This window comes from Colossoma macropomum, unplaced genomic scaffold (assembly GCF_904425465.1).
Source record: "Colossoma macropomum unplaced genomic scaffold, Colossoma_macropomum, whole genome shotgun sequence".
Classification (NCBI taxonomy): Eukaryota; Metazoa; Chordata; class Actinopteri; order Characiformes; family Serrasalmidae; genus Colossoma; species Colossoma macropomum.
In genome coordinates this window covers 6,598,568-6,615,831 of record NW_023494805.1, presented here as the reverse complement: position 1 = coordinate 6,615,831, position 17,264 = coordinate 6,598,568, and the positions used below count along the sequence as shown (strand labels likewise).

At 37.3% G+C, this 17,264-nt stretch overlaps 1 protein-coding gene across 1 annotated transcript; it reads left to right on the top strand.

Moving 5' to 3' along the window:
- The first annotated feature begins 5,214 nt into the window (after positions 1-5,214).
- mnx1 (motor neuron and pancreas homeobox 1) lies at positions 5,215-13,756 on the top strand. The gene is made up of 3 exons (XM_036596978.1): positions 5,215-5,584; positions 10,596-10,756; positions 12,983-13,756. The coding sequence occupies exons 1-3, from the start codon at positions 5,215-5,217 to the stop codon at positions 13,283-13,285; spliced, it is 834 nt and encodes a 277-aa protein (XP_036452871.1). The 3' UTR covers positions 13,286-13,756.
- The last annotated feature ends 3,508 nt before the right edge of the window (positions 13,757-17,264 follow it).

The window sequence follows — 17,264 nt, the reverse complement described above, 5'->3', positions numbered from 1 at the left end:
CTTCTATTTGATGAGTGACGACTGTTCAGTGTCGCTGTAATCGAGCTGAAACATCTGCATTAACATTTCATTTCATTTTTAGCTGTATACAGTCGTGTGAAAAAGTTCGAGCACTCCCTTTCAAATGACGCGGTGTTGATGAGTGTAAATAAGTGAACACATCCTCTACAGAGAAACGTCTGCATATTTGAATACATAATTACTGGTTATTCACTGAAAAGGAAGAACATAAAACGTGGCTTGTTCAAAAGTAACGGCACATATTATATTTTAATTTTTTTCTAACATGTTAAATCCAGTAAATAAACCGTGTTTGTGTATTCAAATGTGCAGCAGTGTGTCTCTGTAGAGGATGTGTTCGCTAACTTTACCAGAAAACTGACAAATACATGTGATTTGAAAGGGGTGTACAAACTTTTGCACGCGCCTGTATCTGTTCACGGTTAAAGATGAAGATTCAGCGATGATTCAGGAGGAGAGTAAATAAAATAATAAATGTAAATAAATAAATAAACATGAAATATACGAAATAAAAAATATATTTTTAAAATATTCTTTATTGAAAAAATATATATATATATATAAAATAAAATAAAACAGTACAACTTAAAACTGAACAATAAAACATAATGAACGATTATAAACAACAAAAACAAAAAGAAAGAAAATAAACACGGAATATTCCAACAACAAACTGATCCTTTCAGCGAGTCACTGGTACGTGCTGTACAAACTATTTTCTCTATAATATAATATAATATAATGTAATATAATATAATATAATATAATATAATTATCGCTGCTGTCGGAACAAAACCTCGTGTCTCCAAAAATTAGAACTTTACAGGAGAAGGAAAAAACCTACTTTACTTTTAATGTAAGTCAATGGAACCAGACTTTTTTCCAAGTAATTTTGGGCCGTTTCTGTTGGTCCATTCATCATGAAATTTACATACAATGTAAAGAACAACAGGCACTTTCAAAATATGCAAAGAACTGAAAAACGAAGAGATGAACGAAGAAACGGAGATCCGAGGTTTTGTTCACAGCAGCGATATTTTATATCGACATATATCAGCACCTTAAAGTCAGCTCTGTAACAGACTGGCAGCAAGTGTGGGGATTTAAGATTTAACAACAATTAAAACACGATTATAAACATCAGACTTAAAAGAGAAGAAATAAATCTTTCATTAAAACCACTTTTAATTCAAATCATTCAATTAAAAATGGATTTGAAACTAAATTCAGATTATAAAGTGGCCCAAAGTGCAGTAGAGCTAACCGTGTTTAAAATGAGTTGAAAGCTGCTCATATAGAAACGTTTTAAACCTGGATTTACAGTGTCCAGTGTCGGGGCTCTTCTGTCCACTGGGCCCATTTAAGAGCAGCACAGTAAAATGGCTCAACCTCAAAATACTTTATGTGGGTAACAAGAAATTGAATCGATTTTATTCAATCCGAATTGATCAACAATATTTGAGTTGAATAAACCTGGTTCAACCGTACGGAGCCCTGCTGATGGCATCCCGTGTAAATAAAAAAAATGCGCGGCCACGATTTAACAAAGGCGTGGGGGCGAGATAATTAAGTTGTGTCCACGACTTAGTAAAACATGAGAATGAGATCCTCATGCGTAGCCACAACTTAGTAAGGCGTGGGAATGAGATAAATACGCCTTGAACACGGCTTTATAAGACATGATCTCGTTCCCAAACACTTAGTGACTTAATGATCTCATTCCTACGCGTTAATACGGCGTGGCCACGCATTATTTTTATTTATATGGGATGTCACCAGCAGGGCTCCTACAATTGCTTGTTACCATGACGTAGCTTTTCGTTAGGTTGAACTGACGAACCATTTTACAGCATATATATCTAATGATCTGAGAGTTCTGCTCCCTGCAACACACACATATATATATATATATATATATATATATATATATATATATATATATATTATATATATATATAATATGCTGCTCCTGCAACAATAAACCATATATAGAGCAGTTATAGCACCTTAAAGTCTATTCTGTAGCAGATGGTAATCAGTGTGAGGATTAAATAATAAAACACGTTTATAAACATCAGATTTAAAAGAGAATAAATAAACACTGAATTCAAAGCTACACTGGGACAGTGAGGTGCTGTTACAGGAGATTATGTTCTCTGACTGAATGTACTGGACCTGCGTACTTAAAGTGAGGGTTCTTCAAGGGTTCTTTAGTAAATAAAATGGCTCTAAATAGAACCATGAACATTCAAGGATCCCTTTGTCAAGCTTATAAGAGAAGAAGAACCCTTTTTGGTGCTTCATAAAACCATGTGAAGCTTATAGAACCAAGGGATCTTGAGTAAGCTCAGTGGTTCTATATAGAACCAAGAAGACTCAAAGAACACTTTGCATGATATAATGGTTCTTTGCATGATGAAATGGTTCTTTAGATGGATGGAGAATGTGTTGAGTTTGATTATATATTATATTATATTATATTATATTATATTATATTATATTATACTATTATATTATGTGGTTTTATATGGAATCTTTTTGAAAAGGGATCTGCTATTGCTATGGTGCCAAGCTTGTAACAGTTGAAGAACCCTTTTGGTGCTTTATAGATCCATTTGGAGCTTATAGAACCAAGGGTTCTTTAGTAAGCGCAATGGTTCTGTATAGAACTATGAACACTCAAAGAACCATTTGCATGATTTAAGGGTTCTTTCCATGGTGAAGCGGTTCTTGAGATTTAAGGAGGATGTGCTATATATGGTTCCATATAGCACCAAAAAGGGTTCTGTTATTGTTACAAGCTTGGCATTGTTAAAATAGCAGATCCCCTTTCAAAAAGGTTCCATATAAAACCATCTAATGTAATATAACACAATATAAAATTATTATATGACATTATATAACCAAATACAACACGTTCTCCACCAATCTGAAGAACGATTTCACCCTGCAAAGAACCATTAAAGCATGCCAATGGTTCTCTGAGTGTTCATGGTTCTATATAGCACAGTTTTCTTTACTAAAGGACCCGTGAAGAACCATCTTTTTTCCAGTCAAAACGGGCTTGAAATTGAGGTTATTTGTTTTACAGCGTCTCAGTAAAACAGAGAACACAACAGAGAACCACACAGAAGCCTCAACTTAAGCGCTGAGTGAGTCGCTCTTTACCTTTTTTCCAGGTTCCATTCTTTTCAGGAGACTCACTTCCAGTTTCTCAGGTAAATCTGCAGACACACCTCCAAAGTTCAGTCTCGGAATTTGGTTGATGATTTTCTGAAGTAATCAAACACATTCAGTGATGTTGAGGTCTGGACCCTGGGGTGGTCAGTCCATTGCTCAGAGAACATCAGCAACTTCTCTGCTCACTTTATTTATTTATTTATTTATTTATTTATTTATTTATTTACTAAATTCATTCCTAACAACTAAATTCATCTAAAATAAATTCATTATTTTCTATAAAAATGTAGATAATACATTAATTATTATAGAAATGACACATTACGTAGTTAATAGCTTCTATAATAAAGCATTACACTGAGTAGTCAGTGAAGAAGACGCGGGAACCGTAGCGCTGCCAAGCTAAAGGCTCTTTATTGGTCAGGCAGCAGGAGATCCGCCGCCTCTCAGCGCGCGAGCGGCCGTAACAGCGGACAGGCCACCTCTGACCACACAGTCCGCACTCATGACAGACCCCAAACCCACCCGACCAAACCTACAGCCCAGCACAGAACAACACACCCATCACACACACACACCACACACACACACCACACACACACACGTTCACATAAACAGTATTAAACCGTATTAAACCATATTAACCTGTATTAAACCGTAACAAACCATATTTAACAGACATAAACCGTATTAAACCTTATTAAACTGTATTAAACCATAATAAACCATATTTAACAGACACAAACCGTATTAAACCGTATTAAACCTTATTAAACTGTAGTAAACCATAAAAAACATATTAGACTACATTAAACTGTATTAAACCATAAAAAACATATTAGACTACATTAAACTGTATTAAACCATAATAAACCATATTTAACAGACACAAACCGTATTAAACCGTATTAAACCTTATTAAACTGTATTAAACCATAATAAACCATATTTAACAGACACAAACCGTATTAAACCTTATTAAACCTTATTAAACCGTATTAAACCATAAAAACACATTAGACTACATTAAACTGTATTAAACCATAATAAACCATATTTAACAGACACCAAACCGTATTAAACCGTATTAAACTTTATTAAACTGTATTAAACCGTAAAACACATTAGACTACATTAAACCGTATTAAGCTGTAGCAAACTGTAAAAATTCAGCCTATTTTAAACTGTATTAGATTATATTCAATCGTATTAAACCGTTTTAAACCACATTAGACTACATTAAACTGTACTACACTATATGAAACTGTAACACAGACTGTATTAGACTGTATTAGATTGTATTCAACCGTATAAAATTTAAATATATTAAACCATAAACTGTATTAAGCTGTGATACACTGTAATACAGACTGTATTTGATTGTATTACACACTGAATTAAACTGTAATACGAACTGCATTAGATGTAATACAGACCGTATTGGACTGTAATACAGATTGAATTAGACTGTAATAAAGACTTAATTAGAACGTAATACAGACTGTATTAGACTGTAATACAGAGTGAATTAGACTATAATACGGACTGTATTAGACGGTAATATAGATTGAATTAGACTGTAATACAGACTGTATTAGACAATAATACAGACTGAATTAGACTGTGATAAAGATTGAATAAGTCTGCAATACAGACTGTATGAGACTGTAATGCAGACTGTAGTAGACTATAATAAAGACTGTATTACACTGTATGTAAATGCGATCTGGCCTCACTGTTCTCTGCTCACCCGGTGGGAGTGACCCACCTTCACGCGGAGGGCAAAACACTCACCTGCCCCCGTCACACACACACACACACACACACACACACACACACAAACACACACACACACACACACCTCCCCGTGCGGATCTCCACCAATCAGCGGCCGCGCGGCTGGGACACAAACCTGAGCGCAAGCGGCGCTGAAGGACAGAGCGGAGCGCGCGCTGCTCACACACTCTCTCACACACCTCACACACACACACACACTCTGTGTGTCTCTCTCTGATGGAGAAGTCTAAAAGTTTCCGTATCGATGCGCTGCTCGCGCCGCGCGGCGGAACTGACCCGCCGTCCCCGCCGCCGCCCGTTCGCGCGCACCCATCCGCCTTCCTGGACGCGCCGCCTCCGGCGCTGGCGGGCCTGGCCGGGGTGCGCGTGCACGGCGGCGGGGCGGGTGGGAGCGTCTTCGGGCACGCCGGCTTCGGTTACCCCGCGCTGGGGCAGATGGGTCAGATGGGGGCGGTGGGGCAGCACGCGGCGCTATCCTACCCGCACGCGTACCCCGCGGAGGCGCTGAAGCTGAGCGCGAGCTCCCTGCAGCTGGAGCAGTGGCTGCGCATCAACAGCGCGAGCATCAAACTGGCGGAGCTGCACTGTGAGTACATCATCGATTAATCTGATATCATCAGTTCATTATCGATTAGTTTAATATTAACAGTTTATTATTGATTAATCTAAGAGTAACAGTTTGTTATTGATTAGTTTAAAGTCACGTTTTATTATAAAATAATTGAATATTAGTTTTTTTGCGCGGTCAATATATTGCTGATTAATCATTATCACCAATTTAATATCGATTAATTGTTATTAAAAATCTATTACTAACTAATTTAATAATGAACTGATATTAATAAATTAATCAATAACAAACTTAATTTGATATTAACAGTTTATATTGCTTCATTTTTATTTTCAGTTTATTATTAATCAATTTAATATTATAGTTCTAATCTGCAGTGAGTTTATTATTATTATAATTATTTAATATTTACAGTTATACCTTTATTATTATTTTAATTATTTTTTAAGTTAATTATTAATTAATGTTGAAATTTAATATGTATATTCATACGCCGCATTGTGAGTTTTAAAATCAATATAATATTTAATATTTACAGTTATATTCTTCACTATATAGTTATTATTATTTAATTTAAAATTTGCTCCACACTGAGTTTATTATTAAACAATTTAATGCATGTTATTGATTTAGTATTTACAGTTATACTCCTCACTGTGAGTTTATTATTAATTAATTTAATGTTTACTATTTACAGTTATACTCCGCACTGTAAGCTTATTTATGAATGTATTAATTCCGTGAAATAATTAATTTATGAATTTGATATTTACAGTTATATACCACACTGAGTTTATTAGTAATTAAATATTTAATATTTACATTTATATTCCACACTGATATAATTGTTATACTTCACACTGGGTTTATTAGTAATTCATTGTTTAATATCTACAGTTATATACCACACTGAGTTTATTAGTAATTAAATATTTAATACTTACAGTTATATACCACACTGAGTTTATTAGTAATTGATTTAATATTTAATATTAACACTTATATTCCACACTGAGAGTTTATTATTAATTACTTTAAAATGTAATATTTACAGTTATATTCCACACTGAGTTTATTAGTAATTGATTTAATATTTAATATTAACACTTATATTCCACACTGAGAGTTTGTTATTACTATAATATTTAATATTTAATATTTGCCTCTTTTTTATTGTGTGAGCTGGTCAGGAATGGTTATTATTGAATCTGTGGAAGGTACAGTTTTAGAGATTTGGGTTTTTTAGAGAGTTTTTAAACATGTTCATCTAATCTGTAATGTTTAAGGTGCGTGTACAGTAGAGTGTATGATTAAATATTTTACATTTTGTAAATTGTAATATTTTAATTTTTCATCCCAAAACGCCTTCAAAGCCGCTGTCTTGGTTAATTTTCTTTAATGATGTTCCTTCCGGTGATCCGGCTTTAACTGAACTGAACCGCGTTGATCCTCAGCTGCTTATTTATTCGGTTCAAACCCAATAAAATCATAACTGTCACCAATATCGATACACAGGACTGTAGAACGGCGTGTGTGTGTGTGTGAGTGTGTGTGTGTGTGTATATATGCGTGTGTGTGTGTGCGTGTTTGAGCTCTGCAGTAAAGAGACAGACACGGACTAACCCGATCAGGCCGAGCTGAGAGACAGAGCTCAGAAATCTGTATAACCGGATTCAATTCATATAAAACACAACCGCGGAGATTCACTAACCGCCGCATGCAGAAGTTTGCGCACCCTCAGTCATAGTCCGTGGTGTTGTTGATTTTCTGAGTGTGAATAAGTGAAACACTTCCTCTACAGAGACACGCCGCTGCACACTGTAACACACAATCACTGATTATTCACTGAATTTACACACCGGAGAAAAATTTATATTTCCTGTTTTATTTTCCCCCAGTGTGGCAAACTAAACCAAACCGCTTTATTCATATCCATTCTTATGTCTCGAAAAAATAGAAGTTGTACACTAAATTTGTCGGTTATACCCATTATATATATATAATTTTATTATATTTTTAAAACAACACAGCGTGATCACGAGTTTAACACGTCAGAGGAAAAATAATAATAAAAGTTTAGATTTTTGAATTTTATGTTTGATTTTTTAAATTTACTAAAAAATTTTCCAAATTGCCCACACTTTTGCATACGACTGAAAATATATATATATATATATATATATATATATATATATATATATATTCAGTCGTATGCAGAAGTGTGGGCAATTTGTAAAAATTTTAGTGCAAAAATTCTACAAAAATGAATAGAAATGAAATGGTTTGGTTTTAGTTTGACACACTGGAGAAAAAAACAAACATAAAATACAAAAATCTAAACTTTTATCTTTTTCTCCCCGTTAAACAGTAATTGTGCATTTATCTATTTATCAGCACGCGATCAGCACGTTTCTTGTAAACTAGCCAGCTGTGTATATATACATATGTATTATATATATATATATATATATATATATATGTATATATATATATATATATATATATATATATATACATATGTATATATATATATATATATATAAAGCTACTAAATTAACATCTGGCTAAGAAATCTAATTAATTTTCAGATTTTTGCAGCATGATCACATGCAAAAACAGCATCGCGTGCAAAAGTCTGAGCACCCCTGGTCAAATCCCCTTCCTTTACTGATTTAAATGTACTTATTTCGGAGTGTAAATTAGTGGACACGCCCTCTACAGAGACACACCGCTGCACACTGTAATACACAACTACTGTTTATTTACCGAGTTTAACATATTAGGGGGAAATGGCCTGTGCAAAAGTTATGGCACATTTTATATTTGATGTTTTATTATTTTCCAATATGCTCTATTCAGCAGATCAATAGAAACCGTGCTCTAAAATTAGCAGGAAAATAAAAAAAATAATAAGTTTAAATCAGAGATGAAGACCAAACCAGCAAGACTTCATCAGCCTGAACACTCAGTCCAGTTAAAAGGTCAGATTAGAGAGAGAGAGAGAGAGAGAGAGAGAGAGAGAGAGAGAGAGAGATATCAGAGAGAGATCAGAGAGAGAGAGAGAGAGAGAGATCAGAGAGAGAGAGAGAGAGAGAGGATGAAGAAGAGAGGAAGAGCTGGAGTAGAAAGGGCAGATGGAGGAGGAGTTTAGGGACTCAGGTCTTCACTGAGGTTTGGAGAGGAGAGTCTGTCTGTTTTTCAGAGAGCAGTTTAAATGGAGGGATAATGGAGAGAGAAAGTGGAGGGAGTGTGTGAAGGGGGTGTGTTTGCTCTGTAACACACTGTCTCTCTGTTCCACACACACACACACACCCACACACACACACACACACACAGAGAGAGGTTTCTCTGCTGCAGGTTTAGAGGCTCTCAGCATGTGGCGGCCAGAGACGCTCAGCTACTGCAGATCTCACTGACCACTGTTCTACACTCTTAAAAAAGATGGTTCTTTAAGGGTTCTTTAATAACGACAGTGGTTCTTTATTGAGCCATGAACACTGAAAGAACTTTTTTCATGATTAAAGGGTTCTCTGTATAGTGAAATGGTTCTTTAGATTGATGAGGGATGCATTGTATATGGTCCCTTTTCTGAAAATGGTGCTATATAGAACTAAAAAGGGTTCTATTATGATGTTAGAAGCTTGACATTGTTATGATATCAAGCTTTTAACAATAGCAGAACGATTTTTGGTGCTGTATAGAACCCCATATATAACATATTCTCTATCAATCTGAAGAACAATTTTACTATAAAAAGAGCCATTTAAGCATGCAAAAGGTTCTATACATAACTAGTGGTTCTAAATAGAACCATTGCCTTTACTAATAATAACATCATAACAATAGAAGAACCTTTTATGGTGCTATATAGAACCATGTACAACATATTCTCCATCAATCTAAAGAACGATTTCACCCTGAAAAGAACCATTTAAGCATGCAAATGGTTCCATACAGAACTTATGCTTCTAAAAAGAACAATTGCATTTCCCTGCTGTGTGTTATAGCTCAGTCTCAGTCTAATCTGCTGTGTTACAGCTCAGTCTCAGTCTAATCTGCTGTGTTACAGCTCAGTCTCAGTCTAATCTGCTGTGTTACAGCTCAGTCTCAGTCTAATCTGCCGTGTATTTGTATATTATAGCTCAGTCTCAGTCTAATCTGCTGTGTATTTGTATATTATAGCTCAGTCTCAGTCTAATCTGCTGTGTATTTGTATATTATAACTCAGTCTCAGTCTAATCTGCTGTGTGTGTTTGTGTGTTATAGCTCAGTCTCAGTCTAATCTACTGTGTGTGTTTGTGTGTTATAGCTCAGTCTCAGTCTAATCTACTGTGTGTGTGTTTGTGTTTTAGCTCAGCCTCAGTCTAATCTACTGTGTGTGTGTTATAGCTCAGTCTCAGTCTAATCTGCTGTGTGTTATAGCTCAGTCTCAGTCCAACCTGCTGTGTGTTGCAGCTCAGTCTCGGTCTAATCTGTTGTGTTATAGCTCAGTCTCAGTCTAATCTGCTGTGTTATAGCTCAGTCTCAGTCTAATCTGCTGTGTTATAGCTCAGTCTCAGTCTAATCTGCTGGGTTACAACTCAGTCTCGGTCTAACCTGCTGTGTGTTGCAGCTCAGTCTCAGTCTAATCTGCTGTGTTATAGCTCAGTCTCAGTCTAATCTGCTGTGTTATAGCTCAGTCTCAGTCTAACCTGCTATGTGTTGCAGCTCAGTCTCAGTCTAATCTGCTATGTATTTGTATATTATAGCTCAGTCTCAGTCTAATCTACTGTGTGTGTTTGTGTGTTATAGCTCAGTCTCAGTCTAATCTACTGTGTGTGTATGTTTGTGTGTTTTAGCTCAGTCTCAGTCTAATCTACTGTGTGTGTGTATGTTTGTGTGTTTTAGCTCAGCCTCAGTCTAATCTACTGTGTGTGTGTATGTTTGTGTGTTTTAGCTCAGCCTCAGTCTAATCTACTGTGTGTATGTTTGTGTGTTTTAGCTCAGCCTCAGTCTAATCTACTGTGTGTATGTTTGTGTGTTTTAGCTCAGCCTCAGTCTAATCTGTTGGGAAAATGTCGGCGGCCTCGAACAGCCTTCACCAGTCAGCAGCTGCTGGAGCTCGAGCATCAGTTTAAACTCAACAAGTACCTGTCTCGCCCCAAACGCTTCGAGGTGGCCACAGCGCTCATGCTTACTGAGACACAGGTACTCACACACACACACACTCACACACACACACACACACATACACACACACGGAGGCATCACTGACTGGTCCAGCAGGGACAGTGTTCCTCTGACTGCCAGGGGCTTCAGACCACAAGGCAGGATGTGGCCCAAGTACTCAGGACAGTCCACTGAAAATGTACACATTAGATGAACGCATAACCCACAAATATATATTAATAACTAAGAAATAAATAAACATCCTCGGTACCCACAATTTTATATTATAATCAGCTAACGGGATTTGTCTTAGTGTTCACCCTTCTATGACCTGGTTTAGCATGTAACAAAAAAAGAACAAATTTACACAAAAATCAAATTTTAAACTTTAAACTTCAAAATCTACACAAAATGTATCCAGTGGTACATGTGAATATGTAGTGAACAGAATTGATACATTAATAAGACTACTTTTGTTTATTTTCAAAACAAAATGAAAAATTTCCAGTGTTGCTCAAAGTGCACATAAATATGAGACGCTATTTAATGTCATGTCACCACATATATTCCAACCCCATTTCCAAAAAAGTTGGGACGCTGTGCAAAATGTAAATAAAAGTAGAATGCAATGATGTGCAAATCACTGTAAACCCAATATTTAATTGCAATAGTACAAAGACAACATATCAAATGTTGAAACTGAGACATTTTTTTTAGTTTTTTGAAAAATATATTTGAATTTGATGCCAACAACACGTTCCAAAAAAGTTGGGACGGGGGCATGTTTACCACTGGGCTTTACCACTGAGACACTGCTGTAGTTTTTATAGTGAAATGTTTTCCCGTTCTTGCTTGATAAAGTATTTCAGCTGCTCAACAGTTCGGGGGCATATTTGTCGTATTTTTCATTTCATAATGCACCAAATGTTTTAATGGGTGACAGATCTGGACTGCAGGCAGGTCAGTTTAGCACCTGGACTCTTGTACTTTGTAGCCATGCTGCTATGAAACACGCAGAATATGGTTTGACATTGTGTTCCTGAAATAATGAAGGCCTTTCCTGAAAAAGACGTCATCTGGATGGCAGCATATGTTGCTAAAACCTGGATATATCGCTCGGCATCAATGGGGCCTTTACAGATGTGCACATCACCCATGCCAAGTGCCTTAATGCATCCCATACCATCACTGATGCTGGCTGACAACAAACTGGATGGGTTCTTCTCCTCTTTAGCCCGGTATCCATGATTTCCGAAAAGAATTTCCTATTTTGATTCATCAGACCACAGGACACTTTTCCACTCACCTCAGTCCATTTTAAATTAGCTCAGGCCCAGAGAAGGTGGCAGTGTTTCTGCATCCTGTTTATGTATGGTTTCTTGTTTGCATAGTAGATTTTTTTAAACTTGCATTTCTGGATGCAGTGATGAACTGTTTTCACAGACAGTGGTTTTCAGAAGTGTTTCTAAGTCCATGCAGTGATTTCCACTACAGAATCATGTCTGTTTTTAATGCAGTGCTGCCTGAGGGCCCAAAGATCACGACCAGCAAAAACTGGTTTTTGGCCTTACATACAGAGATTTCTCCAGATTCTCTGAATCTTTTAATGATATTATGTACTGTAGATGAAATCATGAAGTCCTTTACTATTTTATGTTGAGAAAGATTTTTTTTTAATTTAATTTAATTGTCTGTTTAGTCTTTCACAGAGTGGTGAATTCCTCCCTCTATACTTCTGAAAGACTCCGCCTCTCTGGGATGCTCTTTTATGCCTAATCATGTTACTGATCTGTTGTCAATTAACCAACAGGTGTTTTTGATCCTGTCCCAAATTTTTTTAAGCATGCTGCTGGCATCAAACTCAATGGGCGTATATTTTTCTAAAAACAATAACATTTTTCAGTTTCAACATTGCTGTCTTTGTACTTTTTTCAATTAAATATAGGGTTTTAATGATTTGCATAACATTGCATTCTGTTTTTATCAAACTTTTTTTGGAAATGGTTTTGTAAATTCATAGAGTTTAAAAAAAATGTTTCTTTGTAACAACAAAGCTAATCTGATTAAAATTTACACAAAACCATAACTACTATTGTCTGTTGATTAAAACTATTATGTATTGTTTATGTACACATGCTTTGTAGATACTGCAGCAGGCAGTTTACTTACCATCCAATCGTCCAGTCTCACTTTTAAGTGGGTATTTTTAGTGTTTGGTCCAGGCAGTTCTCAATAAAGGCTCAAATGTTTGTCCTTCCTTTTCAGGTAAAAATCTGGTTCCAGAACAGACGCATGAAGTGGAAGCGCAGTAAGAAAGCTAAAGAGCAGGCCGCGCAGGAGGAGAAGCAGAAGGGCTCTAAAACAGCAGATGAGAGCAGCAGCGGAGGAGCAGGAGGAGCAGCAGGAGGGGCGGAGAGGGAGTTTCAGAAAGCGGAGGCAACGAAAAGTAACAGAATCCGGGACTTTAGAGACAGTGAGGCGGAGGAGGGAGACTCGTACCTGTACAACTCCTCTGAGTGCTCCTCGGAGGACGAGCGCCCGCACACTGACAGCAGCCCCCAGCACTGAGACACAAACCCACCCCGAACTGCATGACCTGCCCCTCAGTCAGCCCTCTGTCCCCCACTGACCCTCACTCAGGCTCAGAGAGAAAGAGAGAGACGGTCAGTCAGCCCTCTGTCCCCCACTGACCCTCACTCAGACTCAGAGAGAGAGAGAAAGGGTCAGTCAGCCCACTGTCCCCCACTGACCCTCACTCAGACTCAGAGAGAGAGAGAGAGACAGTCAGTCAGCTCTCTCTCCCCCACTGACCCTCACTCAGGCTCAGAGAGAAAGAGAGAGACGGTCAGTCAGCCCTCTGTCCCCCACTGACCCTCACTCAGACTCAGAGAGAGAGAGAGAGAAAGGGTCAGTCTGCCCGCTGTCCCCCACTGACCCTCACTCAGACTCAGCGAGAGAGAGAAAGGGTCAGCCAGCCCACTGTCCCCCACTGACCCTCACTCAGACTCAGAGAGAAAGAGATGGTCAGTCAGCCCTCTGTCCCCCACTGACCCTCACTCAGGCTCAGAGAGAGACAGAGAGAGAGAGAGACGGTCACTCAGCTCCCTCTCTCCCCCACTGATCCTTACTCAGGCTCCGAGAGAGAGAGAGAGAGAGAGAGAGAGAGAGAGGGTCAGTCAGCTCTCTGTCCCCCATTGACCCTCACTCAGAATCAGAGAGAGAGAGACGGTCAGTCAGCCCTCTGTCCCCCATTGACCCTCACTCAGGCTCAGCGCCGCTGCTCTGAACATAGAACATTCTAACATAGACAGAACGCTCGTGTTCCAGTTCTAAACAGGAACGTTTTGAACGTGTCTGAAATGACAGTTTTTTAACTGGAATATCTGGAACATTTATTCTGCTGTAAAGAACGTTCTGCATTGTTCTTCTGCGCTTCTGAATTATAAACAGAGCATTCATTGTCTAAATAGAACATTCGTAGTGAAAATTCGAGGGTTCTGAATGGGACCTTCATGTCTGAAATACAGAACTTCATCTAGAACACTGGGGGGCTAACATCTTTACATCTAGACCCCTTATAACTCCACCCATGCAGTTTGATACCACACTCAAAACTGTTCTTCAAGTTTCTTCACACCGTTTCAATGCATAAAGGGTTCTTTGCGTGGCTAAATTGTTCTTCACTATGATGGGTAATCTTTAAAGAACATTGCTTTTACTAAAGAACTGTTGAAGAACCTTTTTAATTGGTTCTGTGTAGCACCACCTAAAACACATAACATGACCAAGTCACATAACCATTTTAAAATGGTCTGTGTAGGACCAAAAAGGTTCTGACTTCTCACAACCGTGGAACCCATTTTGATACTACATACATTCATTTAAAATGGTTCTTCAATGGTTCTTTAGTAAAAGCCATGTTTATATATACAACTATGAACACTCAAAGAACCTTTGGGATGTTTAAGGGTTCTTTGCATGGTTAAACGGCTCTTCTCTAATATTGAAAAAACTTTAAAGAACATTTAAACGGTTCCATGTAGCAGCAAAAAGGGTTCCAATATTGTTACAAGTAATAGAACCCTTTTTGGAAGGACCATTATTATTATTTTTATTATTATCATGTTTTTTTGAAGAACCATTGAAGAACTATTTCAAATGGGTCTATATATCAACAAAACGGTTCTATGACTTGTAACAGCAGAACACTTTTTGTTTCTTTATAGAACCATTTTGAATGGGGTCTATATAATCAAAAAGGTTGCAGGACTTGTAACAATAATAGAACCCTTTCTGGTTCTACATAGAACCATTTAAATAGCTCTATATATTAACAAAAGGGTTCTATAACTTGCAACAATAGTAGAACCCTTTATGTTTCTGTACAGAACAATTTAAAATGGTTCTTTAGCAAAAGCAATGTTTGTATGGTTTTATATAGCAACAAAAAAGATGTCACCAGTGTTCCAAGTCACAGGACTTTTTTGGTACTATCTAGAACCCTTTCTTGCAAAGAGAGCATTCTTATAATTCCCATACGATCCTAAACACTCCACTTTACAGAAAGTTCATGTTCAAAATAGAATTAACAAAAAAGAAGGCTTGTACCCTGTCTAGAACTCTAGAACACTTTGCTAGAGCACAGAATGTTGACAGCCAGTGGGCATTCCAGTCAGAGCATAAGTGTTCTCTACACTCCTAAAAAAAGGTTCTTCAAGGGTTCTTTATTAAGTGCAATGATTCTATACAGAACCATGAACACTCAAAGAACCATTTGAAGATGCTTTAATGGTTCTTTGCAATGGTTCTTCACAATGATGAAAACCAGTTGTATAGGGTTCTTTAAAGAAGCCTTTTAAAGTGGTTCTATATAGCACCAAAAAGTGTTCCACTATTGTCACAAGTCATAGAACATTTTTTTAATATATAAACCCATTTAAATGATTCTATGTAGCACCGAAAAGGGTTCTACTATTGTTACAAGTCATGGAACCTTCTTGATAAGATATGGAGCCATTTAAAATCTTCAAAGAACCCTTTTTGCTGAAAGCGTAGTTATTGATCAGAACTCTAAGTGCGTTCTAAACGTTCTGACTGGAACAGAAGCGTGCAGCTGGAGCGCAGTGAAGGGTACTAGACTTAGAACCAAGCTGTAAAACTCAGTAATGATCCAGTTTGTCTCAGTGAACACAGCAAAATCAGCCTGTGGGAATGAACATACAGCATGTGCTAGAACCTTCACTCTCAGACCCTCCTCACTCTGAGCAGCTGGATGAGATCTTCATCACATTCCTCCGTTTGGTCCGGATCCCGGCCCTGCCGCCCTCGGTAACCACTCCGTTCTCCAGCTGGTGTTCTGAAGCTTGGTGTTGTGTAGAACGTGTCCTCGTGTCTGAAAGTGTTTACTGTGTGGAAATGTGTTTATTTTTCTATAATGTATTTATAAACAAAACAAATGGCTTTACATTTGCATGTTTAGCTTCATGATGAAGAAAGACCCCAATAAACGTTCTCTTTTCTAACACTCGGTTCTCATGTGGACTGCCTGTGACAGAAACAATGGAAAGCTGTGAACACTGAAGTGTTAAACACACTCTTTAAAAAGACGGTTCCTCAGGGGTTCTTGAGTAAAGGCAATGGTTCAGTTTAGAAGCATGAGTTCTATAGAGAACCTTTCTGGAAGTGGTTCTATATAGCACGAAAAGGGGTCTTCTATTGTTGTGCTGTGATCAGTAAAGGGAATGGTTCTACTTAGAACCACTAGTTCTGTACAGAAGCTTTTCATGCTGAAATGCTGAGAATGTGTTGTATATGGTTCTATATAGAACCCTTTTGGAAATGGTTCTATGGAGCACCAAAAAGGGTTCTTCTATTGTAAGCTTGTAACAATAGAAGGATCCTTTTTGGTGCTATATAGAACCTATATATTTAGTGCTATATAGAACCTTTTTTTAAAAATGGTTCTATATATCACCAAAAACGGTTCTGTTGTTGTTGCAAGCTTGACATTGTAGCAATAGAAAAACCATTGTTGGTGCCGGATAGAACCATCTACAACACGTTGTCCATCAGTCTCAGGAACCAATTCACCATGCAAAGCATGAAATGGCTCTATATAGAACAGAACCACTGTCTTCACTAAAGAACCCTCGGAGAACCATCTTTAAGTCTTTGTGTGTGTGTGTGTGTGTATAATGTTTTATGTGAGTGTACAAGTGCGTGTGTGTGTGTGTATAATGTCTTATATGTGTGTGTATAATGTTTTGTGTGTGTGTGTGTATAATGTCTTATGTGTGTGTGTATAATGTTTTGTGTGTGTGTGTGTATAATGTTTTGTGTGTGTGTGTATATAATGTTTTGTGTGTGTGTGTGTGTATAATGTTTTGTGTGTGTGTGTGTGTATAATGTTTTGTGTGTGTGTATAATGTTTTGTGTGTGTGTGTATAATGTTTTGTGTGTGTGTGTATAATGTTTTGTGTGTGTGTGTGTATAATGTTTTGTGTGTGTGTGTGTGTATATAATGTTTTGTGTGTGTGTGTGTATAATG

What these genes read in the sequence shown, in the direction of transcription:
- mnx1 (XM_036596978.1), top strand. Translation starts at nt 5,215, where the DNA reads ATGGAGAAGTCTAAAAGTTTCCGTATCGATGCGCTGCTCGCGCCGCGC. An exon ending in CAAACTGGCGGAGCTGCACT is followed by an intron (nt 5,585 to 10,595) that starts GTGAGTACATCA and finishes TGTGTGTTTTAG; the next exon opens with CTCAGCCTCAGTCTAATCTG. An exon ending in TCATGCTTACTGAGACACAG is followed by an intron (nt 10,757 to 12,982) that starts GTACTCACACAC and finishes CTTCCTTTTCAG; the next exon opens with GTAAAAATCTGGTTCCAGAA.